The sequence below is a fragment of the Pogona vitticeps genome, chromosome 5, assembly GCF_051106095.1.
Source record: "Pogona vitticeps strain Pit_001003342236 chromosome 5, PviZW2.1, whole genome shotgun sequence".
NCBI classification, from domain to species: Eukaryota; Metazoa; Chordata; class Lepidosauria; order Squamata; family Agamidae; genus Pogona; species Pogona vitticeps.
Window position 1 is genome coordinate 102,517,887 of NC_135787.1, and position 27,977 is coordinate 102,545,863.

At 41.8% G+C, this 27,977-nt stretch overlaps 2 protein-coding genes across 14 annotated transcripts in view; one reads left to right on the forward strand and one right to left on the reverse strand.

The window, feature by feature from the left end:
* The window catches only part of SMC1B (structural maintenance of chromosomes 1B), a 73,188-nt gene extending 70,276 nt beyond the window's left edge, over window positions 1-2,912 (forward strand). For all 9 annotated transcript variants that reach the window (XR_013545616.1, XM_078394162.1, XM_078394160.1 and 6 more), the window contains one exon: window positions 68-2,912. Coding sequence is in view for 8 of the 9 variants with exons in the window: in XM_078394162.1 (XP_078250288.1) it covers window positions 68-178 (111 nt within the window). In the remaining variant the exon portion in view is untranslated. The remainder of the gene's footprint in view (window positions 1-67) is intronic.
* A 306-nt stretch (window positions 2,913-3,218) lies between these two features.
* On the reverse strand, window positions 3,219-26,213 carry FAM118A (family with sequence similarity 118 member A). 5 transcript variants are annotated; one of them, XM_020804016.3, is made up of 12 exons: window positions 25,677-26,213; window positions 23,174-23,229; window positions 19,564-19,627; window positions 17,848-17,906; window positions 17,629-17,707; window positions 16,358-16,610; window positions 13,528-13,749; window positions 12,171-12,299; window positions 10,966-11,251; window positions 8,585-8,617; window positions 7,570-7,653; window positions 3,219-3,315 (listed from the first exon to the last, which is right to left on the reverse strand). In XM_020804016.3, the coding sequence occupies exons 5-12, from the start codon at window positions 17,634-17,636 to the stop codon at window positions 3,272-3,274; spliced, it is 1,059 nt and encodes a 352-aa protein (XP_020659675.1). In that variant the 5' UTR covers window positions 17,637-17,707; window positions 17,848-17,906; window positions 19,564-19,627; window positions 23,174-23,229; window positions 25,677-26,213; the 3' UTR covers window positions 3,219-3,271. The 5 variants fall into 5 exon arrangements, with proteins under 5 accessions (XP_020659675.1, XP_020659672.1, XP_020659673.1 ...); XM_020804013.3 differs by lacking the exon at window positions 17,629-17,707; XM_020804014.3 differs by lacking the exon at window positions 17,629-17,707 and having other exon boundaries at window positions 17,848-17,914.
* Window positions 26,214-27,977: the final 1,764 nt, after the last annotated feature.

The following is a 27,977-nucleotide window of genomic DNA, read 5'->3' on the forward strand; positions in this document are numbered from 1 at the left end:
GCAAAAACAGTGCCTGTTTGATTATGGTATGATGTACTGTGCTGGCTCCCCATTTTTTTCTTTTCAGCAAGAGGATACTATTTGTAGTCAAGTTTTGACCCTGGACCTTACTCAGTATCCAGACTCAGAAGAGAGCGAAAGGCAACAGAAACCAAGAAAGAGTTCTGCGTTGAAGTAAGATGCAGAATGAAACATTTTGAGAAAATGTTCATTTCTGCTGTTACAGCTTTGAACGTTGCTCATGATAGTTACTGGAGCATTTGTTTTAAGTTTAAAACTAAATTCATAGACACGTAGTGAAAGAATTGGTGGTTCAGCATTATATCATATGAATGTATTTGTTCTGTTTGGACGTTAGCTGCTAAAATCTGCAGAATTTGACATTTAAACAAGACTTTGACACAAAGATGTAGCATTTCTGTGAGCCCCCTATTTAAGCAGAGTTTCTAGAGTGGGAGATTGACAGCTGTAAAATGGGTTGATCAAGCAGGTTTCCTTTGGAAACATGTCTGAGCACAATAGTACCTGCAGGCGAAACACAAGTTCTTTCGGTACTCTAAACAGATCTGCATAGAACTTTTGCTTTTGGCTAGAGTCACTGCAGAGCAGCAAGTACAGTCACTTCTGTTGCTTTTCACTTGAACATTAACCTTGATCAGATGGGCATGGCAATAGTGCCTTTTATTTTAAAAAAACAGTGTTTATCAATGTCAGGATAATAGTGTTAATTGTTACAATGCATAATCTGTTTTTGAAAGTGGTTAAATACATTCTACTTGGTTCTTGTGTTACCTGTGTCCAACGAATCCTTTATTTATGTGGTCCACCTGAAGACTCCCAAGAGGTACACTTCAGAATTAATTTTCCTGTAGCAGTAGAAGGCATGAGACAATGGGTAGTGCCTCATTCTCATAAACAGGAATGCTTAGACAATGCGGATATCCCACAGCACCATCTAGACAGAACAATTCAGCCATCCTGTCTGCATCCTGCCTTTTGTTCCAGTGAGAACTGCTGGTTTTTGTTTGTTTCCTTAGCCTGCCTTCTCCTTATCTGAAAGAGGGCACAACAAAAAGCCCTCGTTTGTTCTCACTAATTTGCTCTCCCTCCAAGACCACTGCCCTGTTTGTTTATCCTTTTTTTCCCCTTCTGAGAGGATCAGAACCACCATGTCATGTGAGAACAATGAGGATGTCAGGAGGTTCCTCTCTCAGAACTACCCACCTTACAAAAAGAGACTTTTCTGCCAGTGCAGAACGAAGAGTACCATATCATGGGAAACCTCCTTGCAGTCGAGTAGGCTTAGCCACAGGAAAGCGAGTCAGATCCATGCTGCTCCTCCAGCCCTCTCAAAACAACAGGGATGCAGTGGAGAAGTTCTGCTGAGACAGGGAGTAGATTTGGGACTGGGATCCTACTTCCTGCTCAATGCTAGACAGCCAAGCTTTGCACCCACAGTTTTTCCCCCAAGGCTGGTGATGGTGCCACTCCTGATGACAGCTACGGGGGGGGGGGGGAGAGGACAGAAACCACCTCTCAGCTGTTGAGCATGGCTGAGGCAAGGGAGCACAGGACTGAAAGAGTGTCTTCATTCTTGCCACACACACCCCCGCTTTACTGGATGAAAGATGCATAGCCATTTCCTCCCACAGAAACAGGAAGGTGTTAACTTCATGGCCCGGGGCATGGTTTTGGTAACAAAACAAAAAGTATGAAGCTTATCCCTATAGCTTGGGAAGAAAGACATCCTCCTCTCCCAGCATCTCTGGCTGTTTCTGCTGAGAATTTAAAGGGAGCGCTGGTGCTCTGTTATGCACCTGTCCAGTATTTTCTTGCTGGTCAGGATTGTTCTATTTGCTGCTGTTTAATTCATGATTGGTTGAGGGTGGTGTGTGTTTTTGTTTATCACTGGGCCTTTTCACATATTGTTGGGGAACATGAGTGGGTTGCTTTCCCTCACGACACCATTGCACATCCTGATTGTGTAGCATTTTCTACCTGTTGGAGGGAGGAGCAACACTTTCTGGGATGCTGTCTTGCCACCACATAGAATGAAAATACTATGGCAGAAGGCCAACAAATCTTACAGTTTTCCACCTAATCTGCTAGGTGCTAATGATATTTAGGATATTAACCTGAAAGTTTTACCTTTTATCTTGCATTTCAGTTGTGGTTTTTTCTGACAGTTTCCCATTACATAACAGAAAAAGGAAACACGGGCACTTTGAAATATCTTTATTAAAATAAACAGAAATGAAGAGCCCAAGTGTCCCACTGAATTCAATTTCTTCTCCTTTTTAAGCTTAAAATCTTACAAAAGCTAAAAACCCTGTTATGCTGTGTGTGTGCAAAGCCAGTAATCTCTACCAGCCAATGTTTGCACAGAGGTTCAAAATGATATGCCAAGAGTTTGAAGCTACTGGTAACGGTTGTCGTGCTTATGTTTATGTCTGTGGAAGAACATCTTCACATTTAGTTCCACTTTTTTTATGCAGTGTTCTTGTAAAAAGAGTTAAACAGGCCTTCTGTGAAAAAGAGGCCTTCCTGTGCTTAACACATGTACTATGGAAATAAAATTAGCAAGATTCAAAATTACAAGCAAAAGACTGCTTATATATACCTCCTTGCCATATCTTATCCCTGAGAAAGCACAAGTCAGTCTTGGTTAAAGAAACATGTCTTATCTACGTATGCATGTAAGTTTAAAGGAGTGTTAAGTAACCTCCGCCCAGATACACATATTTTTGTAAGATATAAATAAATATATCATCAATGCATATTAAATGAAACCCTTAGCTATTAAAGCAGGGGTGTCCAACCTTTCACCTTCCCTGGGCCACATTAGAAGATGAAATTTTGGTTTGGGCCGCACATAAATTTGGTTTGGGCCGCATGCCGTTCTCCACAGCCCCGCTCCAAGCGCGCTTACCGGCAGCTGCAATCTCAGACAGCAGAGGCTGCCAGCTTCGACTCCGGCGGCTTTATGGGGCCGGGAGGGGGTCCACCTATGGACGGGGACGGCACAATGCAGTCATGCAGCCCCCCTGTCCCCTCCCACTCCTTCCTTCCCTCTCTCCCCCTCTACTGGGCCGCAAGCGCCGGCAGTATAACTTGAAAGTTTGGAATTTTTTTAAAAATAAAAAATTGCACTGGGCCGCATTATGAGCTGACCTGGGCCGCAGGTTGGACAAGCCTGTATTAAAGGATCCTTCTGGCTCTTTGTTATGGCATAAGTGGATGGCATACTCAGAGGAGATGCATATTTTATAAGCTATATTCTCACGTAATCACAGGGGGCAGCATCTTCCATGGTACCTGTTTTTAAAGAAACACAAGTTAGTTAATTCTGCTTCAGCAACTGTGAGGAATCACATTTTTTTTAAATCAGTATATGTCTTTGTGGTCACTCTTCCTGGTAAGGTCACTTAGAGCTGCTGCTGTAGTAGCAAATCCTGGGATGAACTGTTGATAGTATTCTGCCAGCTCCAGGAACTGTTGTTCTTCTTTCTTGGTTTTGGGTTCAATCCAATTGGTTAACTTAGTCACTTTTTCCTTCTGAGGTTGTATCTGACCACCTCCCACCTGGAAACGTAAGTAGTCAGCCCAAATTTGGCTGGGATATACATTTGGCAGGGTTCATTGTGAGACATGCTTCTCTGAGCACCTTCTGAGGTGTTGCATGTGTTCATCCCAAGAATCGCTGAATACAATGGTGTCATCAAGGTAAGCCACTGCACAATCATTTATAGAAACCAACACTTGGTCCGTAAGTCTCTGAAAAATTGCTGCCACCCCATAAAGTCTGAAAGTCATGTGGGTGAACTGGTTCACCCTTTGGCAGTGGAAAATGTCATTTTCTCCTTATCCTCATCTCTCAACTGAATCTGCCAATATCCTTTGGTCAAATTGAGAAGTGACAGGAATTTAAACTCGCCCAATTTATCACTTAGGTGAATGGATAAGCATTGAATTTAGACGTGGCATTGACTGCAGAAATCAATATAAAATCTAACACTCCCATCCGACTTAGGGACCACCACCAGGTAACTGGACCAAGGGGTTTGTGAGGGCTCAATGACCCCAAAGTGTAGCATTTCCTTTACCTCTTTCTCAATCACCCCTGTTAGCTATCTTGGCCAGGTATGCCAAGCAGACCAGATCACCACATAGGTGTGTGTGGCGATCTTATGCTGTACAAGGCCTAGTTGTCCAGGTACTTTTGAAAAAACATCCACAAACTCTTTCGTTTGGCATCTGACCTGATGTCAATGTAAATGGTTCAGCTGATGTTCCACCTCTACCTCCAGGTCATGCCTGGAGTTACATTCACACATCTCTGACCCCAGCTGCTCTTCTTCCAAAAGTCCAAACAACACATCCACCCATTGTTTCAACAAATTTCCATGTAACACTTGATACTGTCAGGCAAACAACTTAGTGGAGTCAGATGGTGGTAGCACTAACACCTGTTGTCCAGGTTCAAATCAGTAGTGCCTGACTGGCGTCATACTGCTTCTTTTGTAATTCCTGCACCTTCCCCAGGGCCTCTTTGGCCAAGGCTGCTGTCCTGTGCAATTGTTCCTGCAAGTCCATCATTTGCTGTAATAAGTGTTTAGCTGAGTCTTCTTCCTGTCACTTCCCTTTGATCAAATTAACACCTCCCCACAGATTCCTCCAGTACAAGAGCTTGAAAAGGGAGAGCCCAATAAAGGCTTGTGGGGTCTCTTGTATCACAAACATCAATGGGGCTCAGAAGGTGACCCATTCCTGAACCTTTAATTAGCTTCCTTAGCATCCCCTTCAGGGGGCAGTTAAATCATTCTACCAACCCATTGGTCTAGGGATGGTAGTACAATTGGGGCTACCTCTCCTTTGTCTGACTGATGTACAGTACAGTATTCCACCTCACGTCTCAAACCCCCTTTCTCCCTGCTGCATAGTCCCTTCTGGCATCGCTCTAGCCCTAACCTCCTCCAATCCTAAATTGTTCTGTTGCCAGGAGATTGCCAGCAGTTCTGCATCCTAGTTTTTCTCATCACTGTCCCCCACATGTTCCTCAAGCACATCTTGGGTGAGGTTCACTATTCTTGTCCAGTCTTACCCCAATATCTCTAGATTCAGGCCTGAGACAATCCCAACTTCCATATCTAAAAGTTGATTTCTAATTTCAATTCATGCCCTAGTTAGGGCTTAGGGTCTCACATCCCCATGCACACAATATACGAGCAGTGTCTCCATGAGTCTGTCCCTGGGCAGGTCTCTCGCTGCAGCCCTTATCCATCAAAGCTCGCACTGGGGCCCCATTGACCTAGCGTAAGCCACCCACCCTGGGTGATCTTCCTCACCAGCCTTCACCAAAAACACCTGTACCAAGGCTCAGAAACACTCTTCCACCAAACAATATTTTTTAATGTGTCTGAATTGCCCGCAGCTGTAATACACCATCATCTGCTCCTTCAGTGTTGTTCAGGTAGCTGGTTGGGTTGACGTTCCCAAGTGATTAGAGGTTTCAGGATTTGTGTTCCAGTCAAGTTGTTGAACTCCATCAGGTAGGGTTGCATTCTCCTTTGAGTGGGTATATACACTGATCTCGCAAAAGATCCAATTGCTGTGCTCGCCATCTTGCCCTCAACCTTAGCTTTTTTGAAGTGCATCTGTCACTTTGGTGGGTTGTTCTTCACGCCTAATAGTCTTCTAGCAACACTGCAGCATCCTCTAGCATGGAGAGTTTATGTCAGTTTACCCAGCTCCTGGGTCCTTTATCCAACTTGGTGACTAGCTGCTCCAGAACCATGATTTCTAGTACTTGTTCAACCACTTCTCCTATCAACTTGACCCATTGTGTTGCATTAATTCTCATCTTCTGGGCTAGTGTTCTCAGATGTGTTACTGGTTTTAAGCGGAGGTCCCTGGAGCATCCTCAATACGCCTCTTTGTTCAAGTTTAACAAGCTGTCTTTACCTTTTTGTAGTCAACAGCACATTCTGGGTCCATTGCATCAATGATCTCTTGCAGTAATCCTATCAGACATGGAGTCAATATCCAATGTTCCTTTGCCCATTTTGCTGCCAATGCTACCCTCTCAAATATATTATGGACTGCTGCCAGATCATCATTTGAGCTTTTTTTAAAAAAAAAAAATTTTTGCAGTTCCACTTTGTATCCATGTCCTTGTCCCTGCTCGGCTGGTTTCTGTGGTTGAGAACATCTTTTCTGTGGTCTGTTGGGTGTTTGTCATTTGTTCCACCATCATTCTCAGTTGATTGGCCAGTTGTTTCATCAACAATTCTTGCCCCTGTTACCTGCCACAGCCATTCCTAGGCCAGGCTTGTCACAGTTGATAACCTACCCCATTAGCCACCAGTATGTGAGGGTTTGGCTTCTCCCTTGGTTAAATCATGCCCAGGTTCCCCTTTTACCCTTCCTTTCCCTTATATGCTGTCCCCACTCCTTGCCTTCTTCTTTGCTCCAATACACGGGTTTTAGGGGGACTACCTCATGCCTTCTTCTCTCTTCCTCTTCCTTAGGCACCCACCTGTGGGTCCAGGGATTCTCCAGTTCAATCCACACCTGTCCTGGGGGAAGAACATTCTACTTCTTTTTTGCTTCCACTTCTCCTGCTTAAACTACTCCCCTTCTCAAGGGCAGGGACCTATTTATCCCTTTCCCCTCCTCCTCTTCCATTCCTACCTTTTCTAACTGTTCTGACACTGCCTCCACTATTCCACCTGCCTTCCCTAACACTTCAGCCTCAGCCCTCACTCCTATTCTTGATGTATCCTCCACTACTTTTCCCCTGCTGAGGTGGCCACTTTCCACTCTACCCGGCTTTGCCTAGGCTGGTGGTTCGACCGGTTTCTCTCCTTTTCCTGGTGGAACAGACGACACTCGTGCAGGGACATCCTCAGGCCTGCCAGCTGCCTCACATAGGGGATCATTGAAGATGCCACAAAGAATACAATATAATTAGTCCCATAGCTAATAACCAAAGTGATGTAAATAAAACATGTTATTCTGTTTGCTAGGAACAGAGGTAAACAACCTTGTGTTTTAATTTCTCAGAGCTGACAGAAATAAACACCATTGGACAGTGGTGGTGGTTATGTACCATGAAGTCAAAACTGACATAGCAAGCCTGATACGACTTTCATGGTAAACAACATATTCAGGAAGTGTTTTTACCAGTTCCACTGCCCTAGTCAGTTTCCATGGCTGAATGGGAATTCAACCCCAGGTCTTCTGAGTCCTAGTCAGTCACTCTATCCACTACACCACACGGTATCACAATACCCCAGATACTATTCTCAATTGTCCAATAGATCAAACAGTATCACATCTAAGATCAATTTTACAAATTAGCAAAACATTTTCCACTTGGTTTGTTTTCCCATCTCATTTATTTCAAATGATACTCAGCATTTGGACCGATCACATTATTTCACATCATACATTTTTGTTTAGCCCTATTTTGGTAAAATTAGTGAGGATATGGCAATTAGAACACTGCACTATTAAACTCACTCCTTACATATCCCTGGTAAATTGAAAATCATGAGCAATTAGAATTACCATTATCAGGTTTCCTTGCTCTCTTTGGTTGGTCATTGCCATTTTCCCCTAGCCTTCGCTTTGCACAGTCCACACAGGATGTTCCTGCAAGTACAAACAATATCACAAATTAAAGGCATCTAATAAAATTATAGACTTTCAGACGAGTATAACAACTAGAATTCAGACTCTTGTTTGCCTACACCACTAATTATGATGCATACATTTTAAAACTGAGTGTATGCCAGCATGGATCATTCCACCACCGCACTGTCCCTTAGATGGGATGCAATGATAATATAAATGACAGTATAAACAAAGGGCAGTCTGTGAGAGGGAGCATAATTTGAAAGGCATTTAAGTCACGAAAGAATGTTTGTGACATGGTAACTTCATTTTTATACATCTGTTAACTTCTTTAGTATTTCACAATCCAAACAGTGAATTAAGTCAATATAAACTCATGGAGCTCAGTCAGAAAAAACTCATTTTATTCCGTGTTAAATCATGGTTTTATCACTACAAATCTAATAGAAATTAGTCTTTGATTAGGTGTATGGGATTTTGAAAGGTGTAGCTTTTCCTGAGCCATTCTTCAGATGCTTGTGTATTAAGGACTAAAATGCCATTCATACAGTGCTGTCACATTAAGGGTTTGCTACATATTCAAGTCACTTTAAAACATTTTGTTTATTGTTGGTTGGTTGGCTGATTTGATGAGCTCAAGTTCTACTTTATCCTCACAACAATGCTAAATCACATTAGAGACAGAGATCATCCAGTGAGCTTAACAAATCCCATGTTCTAGTCTGAACATAAACTGTTATCCTTGGGCAAAGGTTAAGTATAATATTTCAAATGTGTTAGAGAAAAATATTTGAGTATTTCTACATAGAGTGGGTGGGATCCAGGCGAAGCCACAGTAGTCACTGAACAGTAAATTGGGATCTTACTCCACAGCTATTTATCCCACCGCTATACAGACCAACCCAATTCAGTATCATAAGAAAGACATGCAAATAAAAATATACTCAACCCAAAAGTGTTGTGCTGTCCACACGATCTGTATCTGGAGAAAGAATAAAATAAACAATGATTCATATTTTGGACTGGACGGAATTCCGTTTAAGTTAACCAGTACATTAAACAGTACATAAACTTGTCAGTGTTATTAATAAAGCAGTTAGTGTGAAATACTTCAAACACACAGATACATGATACTTGAAGGCCTGCCAATATGCTGTTCTTCACATTCCCTTTGTGATGTTCTCTAATACATATCTACTGAATTTTGTTTATATCCCATGTCTCTCCTAGAAATAGACCTAAGGTAGCTTACAGTAGAATTTTTTAAAGTACAGCGGTGCCTCGCTTAATGGGCTCTCCGTTTAGCAATGAAACTGCATAGCGACAAACTTTTTGTGATCACAAAAGCGATCGCATTGCAATGTTTCCTATGCGTTTTTTTCGTTTTGCGATGATCGGTTCCCTGTCTCGCTTACCGATCATCGCAAAGCGATGATTTTTTTAACAGCTGATCGGCGGTTCCAAAATGGCCACTGGGTTAAAAAAAAGGGCGCCCGCTGTGTTTTTGCACCGATTTCTCGCTTTAGAGGCAGCGAAAATGGCCACCGTATGGAGGATCTTCGCTTTAAGGTGAGTTTTTTTGCCCATAGGAATGCATTAAACAGGTTTTAATGTGTTTCTATGGGCTTTTTAAAATCGCATAGTGACAAAATCGCTTAGCAGCAATTTTTGCTGCATGGATTAACATCGCTATGCGAGGCACCACTGTATAATAAAAAAACTATAATTTTTTTAAATTATGTAAGAAAGTAGGGCTGTCCTTCTATAGCACACTGCAAATCTAATATATGTTTAATTTGCGTTTTCACTGGCCCTAGTGTCTCCCATCACATCCTGCTTTGTGTAGGAACAATTCCCATGGCGCTGTGGCTTGACAATGTTCATTCTATCATGAAGGCCTGTGTATGGGAGATTCTTGGGATATAAGAATGCAACATCTCCTACCAGGTCTTACAGTGTCATAACAAATCAATACATGAATAATATTTAACCACCTCTTCTACTTTAAATATATGTACTCTCCCATTTTTAGATCTATCACTTTAGACTTGTTGCCTATTAAAAAAAGGACAGTTTAAGGTCATAAATAAATTGAAGTAATCAGAGCCTGATATTTTTTGAGTTTGCCTTACATTTTGATGCTTAAACTCCACATAAAATTTCATTTTTATGAGCTTGACACAGTGCTGTGCAATATTGTGAGTTATAGATCATTCACCACACACTACAATTGTGCGCACCTAGGTAGTTTATACACTCCTGCCCCATCCTTTAATGATGAGAGAGAAAAACATTGTGTGACTAGAGAAAACTCAGTTTCTGTGTCAGATAGAAATAATTGAAAATTGCTGATAGAGGATCTTTATGGATCTACTGTCAGCAATGAGTATTACATTTTCCACCAGCTAACATATAAACAGGGCTTGGCTCTATAAACCACCTAGGTTTACTTCCAAAGCCTTTATAAGTCTGAATGCAGAACTGCTATCTGTGGTATTAAACTGTTTACTCAGTTTTATCATAACAGAGGTTTGCTGTTACTTCCATGTAAAAACTCATCCCAAAGTAATTCTGAAATTAACATTTAGGTGGAGCTGGGATTGTAACACAAATTTCAGAATTTCAACCAAGTCTTAAATAGTGGCAGTGCTACAGATTACCTTCACTTAGGTGCAATTAAGGAGCAGAAGAGGCAGAGTTAGGTACTGTCCAGTAAGAATTTTTTCTTGAAGGTTGCAACTGTTACATCACAGATTTTGTTTCCCACTAATAAAATGGGAGTACAGCACTAGCATCCCTGCTAAAATTTTGTAGGTGTCAAAGCTGAGGGACAGACAAGTACGTGAACTACCTACCTTCTTGAGATCTGGACATGTTGCTTGGCAATGCTTGTGAAAATACACATATTCTTTAGCATTTATTTGCTCTATTTGGTATGACAACCAACTGAAGTCTAGCCTTACAATATACCTTCCAAAGTGAGTACAAAAGACAAGGTAGTTAAAAGAACAAAATATATTTCCTATGATTTTATCTGAGTATTCTTGTGGACGAAGTAGGAATTATAGCAGTCATTAATAACTCTTGGCATGGAATCACATGATCTGTTTTTCCAGATTATTTCATAGGCAAACCGTATGGAGTTTGCAATTGGTGGCATCAGAAACAGATTGTTTGCACTTAAAGCAACATCCTTTATCCCTGAAACATTAGTTTATTCCTGGTCTAAAACCAAAAGTTATAAATAAGTGGAGTACAGAAATTTTTATTTGACACAATCCATGGGCTTGTTTTGACAGAATAATATATACTTTATACCATGTATAGTACCTGGACTTCTCTGCTTGCAGATCTGAGCAGTTAGATCTTGAACATACTCTGGGAAACTTTCAAAGCAGTCCCCATAGGATACTACTTTTATGCCATGTAGAAGCATATCTGCCTGAAGTTTGAAAAACTGGTCTTCATTTTCTTTAACTACCAACATGTAATGTTCTAGATCTACTTTGTTTTTGACTGTGTATAGAAAGAGGGCCTGGAATATTTGATCACGCAGAGTCTCTCCACAGCCTAAAAACAGGAAAGATTTTGTCCGGTACAGGTTTTGTAGAGCTTCCTATAACAAATAAGAACAGCAAGTTAATTTATTTTGGTTACAGACATTGTAAAGCAAGCATCGCCCTCCAGATGTTGGACTAAAACAACAGGCACCCCCTGACTAGTAGACATGCTGATTGAAAATATCCAACATCTTCCTGTCATTACTCTGTAGTGAGTTATGATGCTTCACAATCAGTCAAGTAAGGGTGTTCTCAGACATTTTTAAGATGGTGACTTCTCTGCCTCTGTTACAAGTCATGTACACTGTTTCAACAGCAAGCTTACAAAGTAAATCCCCCTGGCTTAGTTTACATGGGTTTTTCTGAAAACACCATGGATATTTATACACATTGGCCTGATTAAAAGCTTACTATCCCCCTCTTCAGGTTCTGAGGCTCCCTAGGGATACCTTTTGTCCGTGGCAAACCTTGAAAACAGGAAAATCACTCTCACTTGTGTTCCCAATCCAGCAGTGAAACCCCACCAACCCCACCCAAAAGCATCTCAGGGACAAAAGGGATTCCCAGGGAGGCTTTAGAACCTGAAGAAAATTTTAAATAAATTAAAATATCAATTGCTGCATGGTTACATCATCCACTTTGCGTGGTACACATTTACACAAACAGGATTTCAAGCAACATGCAGGGATCACCATGCAAACACTTAACAGACACAAGGAGCAGAAAAATAGCTCCCAACTTTACTTATAGTAAATCCTGATCAGAGAATATGAAATTTCCAAATCAATCACACTGGTCAGAACTGTATCATGCATTATCATGGTACAACCTTTGCTAAATACCCGCCCTTCTGCCAATCATTAAGATATTAATCATCAACCACACTCAAGCCTTACCAATTTTGCAATACCCAATCCTTGTTTTTTCTACACCATTCTCAACTGCAGTCTACTTCTGATCACAAGGCACACCTACCATCACCTCAGGGTCCTGAGTGACATCTTTATATCCCAAGGGATCCAACACCATTCCACAGGGATCTGTGTACAAACCATGAATGTGAAGAACTCCATATCTGAGGTGTCCCTTTGCCCACTGGAGAACCTGAAGAAAGCCAAACAGTCCATGAATTCTGCCAAATATGATGCAGAAGTCAGGTCAGCTTCCAAAACAACAAGTTGTTTTTTAATTTTGGTGACAGTGCTACCTGTTCCCTCCTTTTCCAGTTATCTAAATGTGAACACCCAAACCCTAGATTATAATGCTTGCCACAAAATATGATTTGCTTTTTGAGTACTTTACATTGCTTAAAGGATACCTGGTCTGCCACATAAATAAAGGGCTGCCTTTTAAAAACAACATTCCACATTAAAGCCTTTCCTTATCAACATCATACAAATTTTGTAGATTCCAAATCTAATGAGAAAAAAAATTCAAAATATTTTATATATCTGTTTCTCTTTGAATAAAAACATGCCAGCCGTCCTACTTTTCCTGGAGAGGAATACCCACAAAAAGGGAACTGCTTTAGAAAGCTAGCAGAATGTTATCCAACCTGCCTTGCTGGCTTAGCCAACTGTTTCAATGTTTTTGAGTATTGCAACAGGTTCTGTCATGTCCTTTTTTTCTCTGTTGGAAAACATGTCAGCTGTCCAAGCCTTCTACTGGTTTAGCTACTGTGATTCAGTGTCAAGGCACAGCAAGCCCTGGTCACATAACTAGCCACTTTGGTGCAACAAGAACATCTGATGGTGCATTTCCAAAACCACACAGCTACTCACTACCGAAAGATCAGTGGAACATACTTGCATCTCATGATTTTGTACACTATTGTACTGCTGCTAGTAAAAGGATTTATCTTAGAGCCTTGCCAATCCAAAAGGACAAACTTCACTAGCTACTGATAAAATAGTGGTTCTGAAAAGAATTCATATCTGTTCAGTTTACAAAGGCCATAAAAAGCAGCCTGTGCAACGAAAACACAGCAAATCAAACAGCTGTAGCTCGAACACTGAAACACTAAACCAAACAGCATTTTTGTAGTTAGTGTAAGAAACACTTATGTATCTAAGGAATATTTTAAAGATGATGAAATGTACCACCCGCAATCACAAGAATGCAGTATTCAAAACAAAAGAAACATTAGGCACAATGCATTGGGGGCTTCTTTGCAAAGAAACAGATTTTTCCTGCTCTCGCATTCATTTTGTTAAAGTCTGTGCAGAAGGGGAAGGGGAGCTGTGCCCTTCTGGTTCTGTTAAAGGTTTTTCATGTTTTCAGCACAGAGCTCATATGGGCAACTACAAAAGAAGATATAACAGTCTTATCATACCCTGCCTTTATCTTTCAAGTCCAGAGATTCCATAGGCTTATTTTGTTGTTGACCAAAAATTTCAAGTAAGTTGTCGTAGTTAGTAGTCAGCACCATTGTGCCTCTTTCCATGAGCCGGAGGATTGACTGAAGCACAACAGGATTCTGAATGTGTTGCTCCAAGTTATCAAAAATTTCCATTAAACAGTCCTGGAAAAAGTTGGGCTTGGTATCACCTGTGCGCTGGGGAAGGAATTAGAATAACACTGTGGAATCAAGTATTCTGCACACTAGAGTAAAATGATTAATAGCATCAAACCAAACATTAAGGGACATGCATATCCCTTCAGTTAACATGTACACCCCCCTGCTACAAGATTTGCTTAAAGATGCATGGCTTAGCTAACACAAACAAATCTTTGCTTACCGTCCAATGACCAAATCACAAACCAAAGTGAAACAGAAGATAAAGAGATCAGGAAAATCATGTGCTATGACAAAGAGACATTTTTCATCATTTGTGGGAGCACACTTCCTTAGCACATGCTAAATGTAGTTAGTTTGACCCTTGGAGACATCAACATGTATAGCAGTCATGACATTACCGCAGGGCTACATGAACTGTGTCCTACCAGCCACCTATTATAGACTGTCAAGGGTTTAGTTATTTTTTCTTTTTTCTTCCAATATACCATAAAAGGGTTGTGAATCACCCCACCTTCCAAAAAAGAGATAGCTTGTGATTTTGGGGTGAGGGGAAAGAATGTGACAAGGTTGCTCATTATAGAAGTCTTCATCAAATCTCTTTGTAGGAATAGTAAATTGTAGTTGCCTGACAGAAAAGTAGTGGCTAATTGGCAATGCTACATGCCTGCCACTAAAACACGGTGGAGAGGAGGAATGACAGGAGGCTGCCATACTACATATACCTCAGATGACAGAACAATCTTTGACCTCTAAACCACTTCAAAGGTTTCTGTGCCTGCCTCTGGCAACTGGCAAGACTCTCCCAAAGAGTCCCTGCAAATGATCGTGACAAATTGGGGGAGGCTTTTTGCAACAGCCCTGCCCAGGGAATTAAAAAATGGGTTGGGGGCAGCATGGTAGTAGCCATTAGTATCCAACCTGAACCTCAAAACTACTTAGAGCTAGTTTTGTGAACCAGAACTCAAACCTCAAATAGGCTCCTCCTACAGCCAAATTGAAATGAAACCCCTGAACACAAAACGAGTAACAAGTTCATTAAACAAGCTCCACACAGAAAGTTCTATTAGCAGTGGTAAAGACCTGCTGCCAACAGAGAGGAAGACAAAAGGGATTCCATCACTGGAAAAGAGGAAGGAGACAAGATTTTGGACCGACAGTTCTCTTGCCTCCTGCATTTACTTCAGCTCCAACTTGGAACGGCTTCTTTCAAAGCCAAGCGGACAAAATGGAAGATCAGTGTGAAAACTCCAGAGGTTATATTTTAAAGAACAGATACAGTGCCACCAATTTTTCAGTGAGCAATATCCATTTAGATCCTGAGCAATTCTCAATAGCCAGGATGCCAAGAAGCCAAAGAAAGGCCCAGAAACGTATCAGTCTTTATGTCAACTGAACATCTGGATAGCTCAGTGGTTTGGGCCTCTGGCTGCAGAGCCTGAGGCTGGACATGCAGTTCCCCACTGTGCCTCTTTGACAGGAGCTGGACTCAATGATCCACAGGGTCTCTTCCAGCTCTCCAGTTCTAAGATTATTATTATTAACTTCTTTTCAGCGCAAGTAAGAGAGTAAGAATTGCCTTGTTGGTACAATCAAAGCACCTCAAGCATTTTAGTTTAAAAAGTGTAGGCCAGTGCCTCTGAAAGCTAGCAAGAATAGTGCAGTTTGAGAGCCCTTCTGATTCATCTCCAGTATGTGATATTCTGGGATATACTGTCATTCAACATGAAGGTTTCAGCCTCTAATCTTTTTTAAAAACCATTTAAGGAAATGTGATGGTTATTATTGCCATGCTTCTAGGGGTCCATATGGATAGCTGGACTTAATTTGATAAATAACAAGCATACTCTAAACCCTGTATGCTCCCACACACACACACCCTTAGACTAAGCCCTTCCAGATATTTTAGGATTTATTCATATGGAAGTTATTTGTGCCTTTGAATATCCAAGGGTACATCTCTATATACATTTTATGGGAAGCAAGTTTGATTGAAATTAATTCTGAGCATGTGTCCTTCAGATCTAACGAAAAATCATCATTTTATGTTTGAACTCTATGATACCATTTGAGACAGAAAAACCAGAAACACATACAAGAGTAAAATTCAAGCAGTTCCCAGCTTATCCTATTCTGCCCTTTGGTGACAGCTTCATTCAGCCAAAAGAGAATTCGCTGAAGCCTCTCTTGGCCAGATTAGCATCTATAGTAGCCAGGATCTGAGGGGCTGCTTGCTGGCAGCTGTACATGGCCTGCTGGGATTTCACCTAGCTATAGGAAGTCATAGAGAAGACAGCCAGGAATCAAGAAAACATGCAACAATTCCCATTTTTGGCTACAAAGGAAATGAAAGCTCAGCTATAAACATGACAGCAATACATCTCTAGGATTGCAGTAAACAAATCTTCATCTCCAAGTCCTGGATGACTTTGGGGATACCATTGTGCCAATACTTCCTACACATTCTTTAAACCAGGCCCATAAGGAACAGTAATTACCCAAAGCAGGAATTTAGACTCACAGCACACTGACACTAAGTAAATATGCAAGAAGTTCCCACAGGAATCTTAAGTATAAAAGTTCAACTATATGATCTCCAACAGAAAGAAGAATGTTAAAAATCTGTGTAAGGCAACAAGATGCTTACCGGTGACATCTTTCGGATCAAGTCATGTGCAACCACCAGTAAATCTCGGTCTTTGGCCACTTTTTTCTGGAATTCAGCCACATCCCCTGGGTGCAGCACTTCCAACTGGTCAGCTGCTTCAAGGACTGCTTCAATACAGCTCCGCCAAGAACACAAGGCTGGAATTCCTGGTGCTACGGCTGCACTCACTCCTGTTCCAATTACTAGCAAGAGTTCCCGGGGATGCCTCCGTATAAGGCTTTTTAAGAATTTCCTAGCCAGTAGAAGTCAAACAAATTCTGTTTTGGTCATAATAAACAAAGCTATATTCATTTATTTAATGGGTCTTAGTAAAATAATAAGATTTAGATCAACTGAATCCCCGTCCCCAGAGAAACATGAAGCTTATGAAAAATAAAGACTAGTTAGTCTTATAGGTGCTACCTGACTATTTCTGAGTTTCTTCTATTACAAAACAGACTAAAATGGATACCTGCTAAATTAGCTTTTCCAATAAGTTAATAGAAAGGCTTTGAAAACAAGAAACTTTCAATGAACACTGGAAAGGATCTCAGTTGAAACTGACTGAATGAATAGTATAGAAAAGTGCTTGCAAAGAAGAAGCACATTGCTGGACAAAATAGTACAGTGGTGCCCCGCATAGCGATGATAATCCGTGTGGAAAAAATCGTTGCTATCCGGATCCGTCCCTATGCAGGACTAAAACCCCCATAGGAACGCATTAAAACACGTTTAATGCGTTCCTATGGGGGAAAAACTCACCGCTATGCGGAAATCCTCCATACGACCGCCATTTTCGCCGCCTGGTATGCGAGGGAAACCGCGCAAAATCGCTGCGGGTGGCTATTTTTTCCAGTGGCCATTTTGGAACCACCAATCAGATGTTTTTAAAACATCGCAATGTGAAGATCAGTAAGCGAAACGCTTACCGATCATTGCAATGTGATTTTTGGCCATTGAGAACGTTGCAATGCGATCGCTTTTGCGATCACAAAAAACGTGTCGCTATGTGGATTCGTCGTTAAACGGGGCGCTCGCTATGCGGGGGCACCACTGTATTCTGTTCAGTTTTGGCTGGAGCCACCCTTTCAGTTCTACTAAAGGGCCCTAGTGTAAAAGTGTCCACTGTTCCACAGCCTAACAAATCAGTACCACATGACAGGTTGAGATAAAAGATATGTGAAGAATATATGATATCTTGGTAGCTCCTCTAAAGAAGTGCATAAGAAAACTATAATAACAGCAAAAGAGGTATTAGTAGAGTGACCCACCTTGCCATTTGTAAACTTATTCCTAAGGAATGTTCATTTTTTTATGCCAAGCAAACCGCTACATAATGGGCCTTGACATCTATAAAATGGCAACAAGAGTGATCCACACAGAATTGTTGTGAAGACATAAATGACAGACAGTTTGTACATTAAAAATGGCATGTAAAATCATTGCGAATAATATCAAAATGCTATGGAGTCTGGTACAATTATTTTCACCTTGATTTTTGTTCATTTCGATTTGACGCCCTTTCTGCTGGATCCATTGTCTCCCAGTCCTATGAAACTATAATGCAATAATTCCAGAAATTATAATTAGAGCTCCCATACTAATCAATCACATAATCAATATTAAAAATTGAGGATAAATATTTCAGTCGTTCCCGTTTATGCAAACTTTGAATGCCAAGCAAACCTCTGGCGGTTCACAGCTATCTCTAAGCAGGCCCAGCTCAAACCAGTGAAGGGAGCCCTTGGAATCTACAGTAGTAGCCCTTACTACTACTGTAGCAACAACAGCTTTAAAAGACAAAATGGGGTAACTCCCATGCAGCTTATTCTGATCCCACAGCAGAAGCTACCAATACAGAGTGTGTTGCATTTTATGTAATGCAAAACCTCTCTTATTTCATTTTCTTTATTTAGCTTTTTTTGTTTTTTGCTTGGTTTTACTGGAGAAGCACTAGAGACGGGAAAAGGTAACTTCTTCTCTCTCTGGGGGCATGCCACACATCTTAAGATTCTTCCAGACAGCAGACTCTTAATGTTAACACTCAGAAAGCATTCTGTACCTGTTCTGCCTTCCTATCCACCAACACATTTTCTGCAGTTGAAAAAAAGGTGGAAGATGTGAAAAAAAACAAAGGAGGTGAAAGATGGCATCATGCGAGATTCCCCTAAAATGTTCATAAATTTGACAGGAGATGGCATGATGAAAGTGTAACTGGAAGATGTGTTGCTTACTGTAGGGAAAACCTATTTTTGTTTTCCTGTATGGGGGAAGCAGTTGTTTCAGCTCCTTAGAGAAACATAATACTTAATACAGTGGTGCCTTGCAAGACAAATGCCTCGCAGGACGAAAAAACGCAAGACAAATGGTTTTTTGATCGCTATGGTGTCTCGCAAGACGGCTGCTTCTATGGCCGTGCTTCGCAAGACGGTTTTTTTTTTTCCCCTTCCAAGACCGATGCTTCACAAGACGAAAAAAATTCATTAGTCTTTCGAGGCCCCCATGGGAATGCATTGCAATGCATTCCTATGGGATGCTGCTTTCGCAAGACAGCGCTACTCGCAGAATGAATTACATTTGTTTTGTGAGGCACCACTGTATGTTTGGGATGGAGAGAAGGGAGAACTGTCTCTGACTGCTGGGGAAATGCTACAATACTTTGAACATTATTACCCTTACATGTTGTTCTTATTTTACTGATTTCTATTACTGTTACATGAAAACATCACTTTATACTGTGGTCTTCTGAATTAAAAAAATTCTTCAAATCCTAGTTGCAGAATGACAGTTTGAAGCTTAATTCTGTATTCTTGTAAATGTAGGTATTGTTTAGTTTATTGATGCTGTAAAAACAAAAAATGTTCTTTGGCCTTTCCACAAAAACATAGAGAAAATATATACTTGTTTTGTTGATATCTTAAGTTTATGGATATGCAAACCTAACTGATGAATGAAACTAACAAATAACAATTAATCATTTAAAATTTCATTAATTTCCACATTTTGGTACTTGGGCATTTTTCCTCTGTCAGTTTGGCTCCTAACAGCAGAAGTGTGTCCAACTGAGAAATGCAACAGCAGTCATGCAGCGTGACACTGCATGGTGGGGAAGCACAGGGTTCCTGATATAAAAATAAGGAACAACAAATCACACTGACCATCACTTTATATATGAATGGGATCAACACATAAAAACATATACAAACCTGACTACTACTGGCACATTCAATTTTGTCCGGAAAAGGTCCAATTGCTGATTCCTATGGAAGACTGAGACAGAAAGAGATATCACATCAGTTTCTGAACTTGTTTTTAACGACAAGAGCAAAAAAATTAAATAAAAGTAATAAAAGCACAGCAACCTACAATCTGCACTAGAAATTCAAAATATTAATTATTTTGACTATAATTTCAGCATATCCACTAGCTGTGTTACATCAGGGTTTTTATGAACTGTACATCAAAAATAAACAAATTAAAATTTTAAAAAACCAATGTTTTCCAGATAGGGTGTAATCAGGATTGAGGGCTGCTTAATTCTACCATTGTGCAGTGAGGCATCCCTCCGGCCTGGGCCATGGTAAGTTAGCAAGGAAAGTCAGCCAAGATTATTTCGATTCTTTATTAAATATCTCAGCATCTACTGAAGACAACAATATTTTAAAAAATCCCATTCAGGCTTTTTAGAGATGGCTGAGTAACTCAGTTATTTTGGTATCTGGCTGCAGAGTTAAAGACTGAGAGTTCAGTTCTAGATAGGGGTGTGCCATGTGATTTTTAAAAAAAAATCCAAACCGCAGGATTCTACATGAATTCCCTAGGCAGAATTCTGAGAGTTCCAACCCACAGAAACACCAGACACCTTCATCTGAATGAGTTGGACAAGGCTGAGACCTCCTTCAAAGCCATGGTCTAAGCCTTCGTTTTCTGCTGCTACACTTCCTGGGAAGAAGCTGCCCCAATGCTTCTTGGGGATGGCGATTCTTTGGAAGATGCCATGTACAGAGCCTAAAGAGCAATAAGACTCTTAGATTTGGAGTCCAAAAACGTGATAGCACACTCCTAATTCCCCATGATGCCTCTTGGGAGACGTCCCAGCCTGTGTAGCTGTAGCCAGTTCCAGGATGACCCCCTATAAAAATGGAAAGGCAAACCATGTCTGAGTACTGTATACTTAGAAAGTTCCTGTTTCCTTCCTGTGAGTCAGGAGGCGAGAAGGATATCCCATTCGCTGGAGAGCCATCCCTCCGCCACACCAAAGAGAAGGAAACACGGACGCAGCCCACCTCAGCACCCACAAAGTCAGAGCAGTGAGGAACAGAAACAGACGGGTTTGGGAAGGAGATGCAAAGCATGACATTAGGAGGGGCTCAGGGAGAAATGGTGGGAAAAGAGAAGAAGAAGAAGAGGGTGGAGTTTGAGGCAGCGGAGATAAAAAGGAAGGAAGAGCAGTTATCACCAGGCTGGGAGTGGGTGTGGATGGAGGATCCCTGGACTGAGTCATGGGAGAGACAAAGAGTGCCCAAGGAGGGGGCAGATTATAGAAGGAGAAGAGAGATCCCACTCACATTGGGGAGAAGCCGAGGCGAGAGAGTGGAGAAGGAGACTAAAAGAAGAGAAAGAAAGATTAGAATGGAGGATAAATGAGATGAGGAGGAAGGGTTACAGGGAGGACCTTCACATTCCACCCCCCCTTTCCAGTTGATGGAAGGCTCAAAATGGTAATACCAGTGGCAAACAGTGTAGAAGCTGAGACTTTTTGCAGTAAAATGTCCACCCTGCAAAACATGCCTTATTTTAAAACTCACAATGGGGTGGGAGGGGGGATTTTAGTACCATGGTGCCTTTCATCTCATTTCTAAGGTGGTCAGAAATTTCAACTATTATATGTTTGGATACTATTGCAATCTTGCCTGCCCACCTCCAAAAGGGGAGAAGCATTATGGTTAGTAAACTGTTGAGTGGCAAATCTTAAGTGGGGAGCAAGATCCAAGGAAGCTGAAGAAGGAAGCAGTGCTGGTGCCGAGGTAGTCTCCCTCTTCCCATCACTTAAAGATATACTGTATGTGTGTCAATATGTGTATGCATATTCATATGTATTTGCATTTTAAAAACTATTGTGCTACCCTGCTTTGCCCCTTCCAAAAGGTAGGGGGCAGCACTATGGCATTTCTCCAACCATCAAACTAGGGGAAATTCTCCCCTGAAATACCCCCCCTTTTTTCCAAATCTTTGTGCAAATAAATAAAATGCATGCCTGGAAGGTAACCAAAATCTTGCACATGTTGAGAACAAAACAAAACAAAAATCATAGTAAAAGGATGTGCAAAATGGCCCCATCGGAAACAAAGATGACATCATTCTTCCTGAAGTGTGAGCATCCAGTCAGGAATGTAAAACAGACTCTAAAAGTAGTAATAATCTTATTTCCCCTCTGCATCCCACAGTCTCCAAGGTTTTAATTCCTAACACAAACATACAGGTTTTCTGAAATCAGCCTGGTTATCAAACCATGTTCCTTCCTGAACTAAGCTAGTGATATTTTCCTACTCTAAATTTGAAAATAATGCCTGCCTTTCAGTCTATAGGATCCCTGGCATTTAATGTATTACTCTTCTGGATGACTGTTTTCAACACCCACCCAGAGTAGAAATGGGCCAATTGTTGGGGGAAAGTATACCTCCTTTCTGAAAGTACACCCTTCTCAAAACATACATAAAAGGGTTTATGACAATCAAATCGCCAATACCTATAAGGAGAAAGTGAAGTTGGACCCATTCTCACTAACTTTTAGTGAAAAGATAGACAGGAAATATAAATTCCAAATATCAAAATAAAGGCATAATTTCTGTAGAGACATCTATTTAAACACACTAATAGAAGGAGCCAGATCAGCAGTAGAAAGCAAACATTTCAAAATTTGTAAACAGGAGAGAGAAATGGCACTGCTTGAGAACAGAGTATATAATGTTGTGTTTACACAGGACAAAGGTTCTATAATTGTCACCATCAATAGTCCAACATATACCTGACAAAACACCACTTTAGAAGCCCCAGCACTGACATTTCAAAATGTTTCAGCAATTCTGTATTAGATACATTTTCTTTAAGCAGTAAGAATATATGGGTCAATGGAAATATAGGGTAAACGAAATAAAATTATACTAGGAACTTGCTTGTATTATTAGGAGGATCATAAGGGCAAAGGTCAGTGCACACCAAATTTATTTATTTCTTTATATTTATTTATTTATTTATTTATTGGACTTATATACCACCCCATAGTGCTACAAGCACTCTCCGGGCGGTTTACGATTTTTAATTATACAGGCTACACATTACCACCACCACCACCCCCCAGCAAGCTGGGTACTCATTTTACCGACCTCGGAAGGATGGAAGGCTGAGTCAACCTTGAGCTCGCTACCTGGGATTTGAACCCCAGGTCGTGAGCACAGTTTTAGCTGCAGTACAGCGTTTTAACCACTGCGCCACGAGGCTCTTTTAGGGCTTTCAACACAAGAGAAATATTTAAGGAGTGAATGTACCAGTTCCATTCCCCCAAGTAAGTTTCCATGGCCAAGTGGGGATTCAAACCCTAGCTTTGAGAATGCTAGTCCGTCACTCTATCCACTGCACTACACCACACCACACCACACACGGTACCCATACCTACATATGGAGAGGTAATATATTCAAATGTAAGAGTGTCTTGCATGGATCTATGTTAGTGTCAAGAAACGGATCTCCCACAGTAAAGAGCAGCCCCATGTAAAACGTGTTTGTCCCCTCTCCATAATACGTAGTTCAATCTACCTTGTAACCAGAGGATATTGCACTCTTGCCTGGTTGGTTCACAGCATTGGCTCCTCCTGGAAAACAACATAGTGTATGGATGTCAGGACATGAGGCAAGAAGTGCTATGCGTGTTCTAAAGGGGGCACTGCCACTATTTTCAGTGGAAGCCCCACATTTCCTAGAATGTACAGTTCAACCGTAAAAGAGATGAAATAATCCTGATGCAACTTTATAAATTGTAAGAAACAGTGTACTGTAAGAGAAGATAAGTTGAGTCATCTTCACAGAAGAAGACAGCACTGAATCTTGGGGGGGGGGGACAGAATTCACAACCACCCATTTTCCTTGTAAGTAAATCAAACATGAGGACAGGAACTGCAGAAAGGAACCTGAGAGCAGGACAGTATTCTGAACAATTCCTTAATTTTCTCAGTCTCAAGACTGGCTTGAGACATTTTGTTTGTGCACCCCAAACCAAGAACAAGATCCTGGGGGGCCCACACACACATTCCACGCACCAGCAGCTAAACTTTCCTCAGCATTGACAACAGAACAGCAACTTCTACCGCAGTGGTTACCAACTGTGAACCGGTCACACATCTGAACCTGCAGACAGACTCAATCAATCACAATTGCCTTTATGCACTCTTAGGCTCTAATCCTAAACATAAGTGCTTTTAAAATAAATTGAAAGTATAGGACATGATTTTCTGAAATTACAAAACCTTAATGAAAGCTGAAACCTAAATATGTTTATGTGATCCCTAAGTAACACAGAAATTGGGAATTATTAATGAGTCAACAGTCTTAAAATACGTGAAAATGTGCATTGCTGCAATGCAATTTGTAACTGTTCTGTTGCTGCATTCTTTTGTATATGTCCCCTGCCTCTGACAAAAGCATTTCATAAATTGCTAATGTAATCTTTAAATTAGAACTTAGTTTCAACCACAGGAAAAGAAAACTGCAAATATTCCTTCAGACTATTACCTATCTCTTAAGAAAGAGCATGATCCAGGAACTACTATTTAACTTCATAGCTAAAAATAGATGACACTGTGGTGCTATTTTGACCAGTGATGATAGCATGCTATTTGACCTCAGGCTGCGCTCTTTGCTATTTGAATGCCAAGTCATAATATCACACCTACTAGAGCTAAGATGTCAGAAATAGGGGGCTAGAATGTGCATCTTTTATAATAACAAACAAATAAGCAGCAGCACACAAATACCACCACTTTAAAGCCCAGCGGAGTGCAGGAATTTAAGTTATCCATGGCTTTTGAAATCAAGACAAAAATGACAAGAATACATGGAAAAAGGGGCCTAGCTGATCATCTTTTGTAACCAAGAACTGATAAATTGTACTAATGCTGATACCAGCATACCAGGCATGAAAAATACCCAAACTACGGTAATTAAGTCTGCAACCTACTTCAGTCTCCAGATGAAATCTTTCTAACACGGGGTGAGCAGGGGTGGGGTAGACGGGTACACTGTTGACAACACCAAGCATTACAAATTCAAGGCAGGGGAGCATACAGGGACAACGAGGCAAAATAATAGGGTGGGATACAGAGGAAAAGCCCTAGCTGCCCCACATTTCAAATAAACAACTTGGAAACTTCTTTTGTCAGATCTTCTTTTACACTGCTAGCCCCTGTCCTCTTTTTATCTTGCTCGCCAGAATGTGGAATTCTTCCATTTTTATATGACTGAGCTGTCACTGAAGGGCAAGGGCAAGCAGCAACCCAACAGCTGCAGTCACCTATTGAACTTTTGCCTTATAACTCTTTTAAAAACCAGACGTGCTGACCTTTTTTTTAAGAAGGCCATAAAATTTGTCCACCGTCCTCCAGAACTGAGGGGCATGTGGTGGGGATGCCGTTTATTTTTTATGAACATTATCCCAACGACACAAAGTTGAAGGATGTCACTACTGCCTCCCGGTGTGATGGGACCCTTCCTTCCTCCCCCCCCCCCCATCTCTTCCACTTGAGCCTTTCCTGCTGCTTTGCTGTGAGGGGCAGGGAATGACTCCAATGGAGGGGCAATCGTCAAATACCGGGAAATGGGGTTTTCTAAGTCCAAACTATCCTCTTCACAAACATGGGGGGGGCCTTTAGGAGCGAAGGGGGAAAAAGAGGTTTTCCCGATGGATAACCTCGACGTAGGTTATAGGTATCGATGGGGAACTTACCACACCTCTCCTTTTCCTGTTATTTCTATTAGCCTTCCCGCCCCCGGGGATTTGAAGAGGACAAGGACCGAAGCATAACGCAAGGCGACCACAAACCAGGGACCCCCTATGGCCCCCCACCGTCACTCCGCCTCCCTCCTCGCCAGCAGCGGCTCTTTGCCTTGCCAGGACAAGGAGAGCCTTGTTGTAACAGTCCGTCCGGAGAGCACCACCGGCTTCGTCCTCTCTGCGTAGGCGGAACTGCCCCCACCCGCCCCTCTTTAGGGCCCCAAAGCCGGGCCGGCTCTCTCCTCCTCCCCACCACCGCCACCACCCGATTACCTCGGCCTAGCCTAGCCGCGCCGCCCGCTCCGACGCGGCCCCGTTGCCGGCTCCGGTTCCCAAGAAAGGAGCGGAAAGGAGGAGCGAAGCACGGGTCCCAGCAACTCCGCCTCCGTCTGCTTCCTCCCCCACCTCCGCCTCGCCTCATCCTGGGCTGACTAGCACCCACGGAGGCGGAGAGAGCTTGCTTTGCTGCGAGAAGCCCGTATAACACCATTTGGTCGCTTTACACGGGTGGGGGTGGGGGTGGGGGTGGGGGGGAGTTTCTATCAGGAGCGGAAGGAGAAGAAACGTGGGAACGCGAATAAATGGTCATATACGGTCAGGTTCGATGCCTAGACCTATAAGGGGATAAATAATACTGCATCTCATAAGCTTTTTTTTTTCAACATATAATGCAAAATCGGGTTGTTGATCCTGAGTAGGATAGACCCACTGGCATGAATCTAATGAGGCTCAATTAAAATAGGCCCAAGGATCAATGTGATCTACTTGAGTAACTAAACTGAGGTTTGGTATTTATTAGACCACAAAAAAAAAAAATCACAAACGTAAGCCAGCTTTCAACCCAATACAAGTCTTCAACAGGTTGGGTGCCACAGAGCTGGGGGTGGTGTAGAAGGAAGAAAATTACCTTCCAAAGCCCATGCCCAAATGAGTGGTTCCAAAAGGGAGGCTGCAGAATCATCTCAGAGATGGAAGCTTTCAGATTTCATCTTGGGTGGTGTAGATTAGAATATCCCAAATTTGTTAGACAAAGGGTTGTCAGTACACGCAGAACCATTCCCTCTGACTCTGTATAGAAACGTTTTGGGTTGGAAATAGAGGAACACAAAAATGTGGCAAACCCCCTACCAGAAAAGTTGGGATGACATTTAGTCTACAAACTAGATAAGCCAATTGCAGCCCAACTGAAAGTGTTACCTAGTAATATTACCATTAGGTACTGCCACTTCACAGATTGCTTCCTTGTTGTGGCGAAGGGGCTTGAGTAATTCAGAGAAGCTATGGGCTATGCCGTGCAGGGACGCCCAAGACGGACAGGTCACAGTGGAGAGTTCTGATTAAACGCGATCCACCTGGACCAATAACTGGCAAGCCACTCCAATATCTTTGTCAAGAAAACTCCATGGACAGAAACAAAAGGCTAAAAGATATGATGCTGGAAGATGAGCCCCTCAGGTCAGAAGGCATCCAACATGCTACTGAGGAAGAACAGAGGACAAGTACAAGTAGCTCCAGAGCTAATGAAGTGGTTGGGCCAAAGCTAGGGTTGCCAGATACATTGGTACCAAAAGGAGGACATAGAAAGAGAAAAAGGAGGACAAAGGAGGACATATTGAATGTTTCATTTGAATCCACATTAAACCCGCAATCAATACAATTTTATTACAATTCCTGCCAATAAACGTCTCTTAGTGAACTGACCAAGAACCAGTCATGTTAAAAAAATAAAAATAAATTCAATGGAGGCTTTTTTCAAAATACCAAAGAACATTACTTAAACAGCTAATTGTACAATTACTACCTTGAAATATTTGCTGTTCTCAGAAGAGCTAAATGCAATGGAGATTAAATTTTGCAATGTTCCTTTTTTCATGGTTTTATGGAAAAGTCAAGTCTCTGTGTGTGAGAGTCTCTCTCTCCCTCTCCCTCTCCCTCCCTCTCTCTCTGACACACAAACCCTTCCTCAGTGTTCAAACAATCAGTTGCTTCAGTTCACTATGTCCATTTCCTCTCATGTCCATTTCTACTCATCCCTCCCTCGCACCTTTGAGCCGTCTCTCCCTTGCAGTCACAACCTTTTTTTCATGATTTTATAAAACTAAGTCTCTTTCTCACTCACATACATCCTCCCTCCCTCCCTAAATTTTCCCCAATCTTACTTTTAAACAAGCCTCTGTCAAGCTCTCTCGCACCTTTCTTCCCTCCTTGATTGAAGTTTCCCTCGTGCTCTCAGTCACCTCCCCCGGAAGCAGTCACTGATTGCCCCGGCTCTGTTGCACAGCGGGGGACCAATTAAACTGGCTTATCTCCGATCAGAACCATCAGAACGGAGGATTTACAAGCCGCTGCCTGGAGGATTTACAAATGCCTTACAACCAAGGAGGGAGGGAGAGGTGATTTACATTTTCAGGTAGAAATGCCGGACATTTTAAAGCTTTTTAGCTTTGCCTGCCGGATGCAGGATTTTCGCTTAAAAAGCAGGACATGTCCTCCCTTTTCCGGACGTCTGGCAACCCTAGCCAAAGCCGAAAGGACGCTTAGCTGTGGACGTGCCTGGAAGTGAAAGGAAAGTCC

Bases quoted from the DNA above. Each gene is read 5' to 3' on its own strand.
- FAM118A (XM_020804013.3), bottom strand. From the start codon at position 17,894: ATGGATCCAGCAGAAAGGGCGTCAAATCGAAATGAACAAAAATCAAG. The intron at 7,654-8,584 runs GTTGAGTATATT...TTGTACTTGCAG, and splicing joins GGACAGCACAACACTTTTGG to GAACATCCTGTGTGGACTGT. The intron at 3,316-7,569 runs GTAATTCTAATT...CTTTAAAAACAG, and splicing joins AGCAAGGAAACCTGATAATG to GTACCATGGAAGATGCTGCC.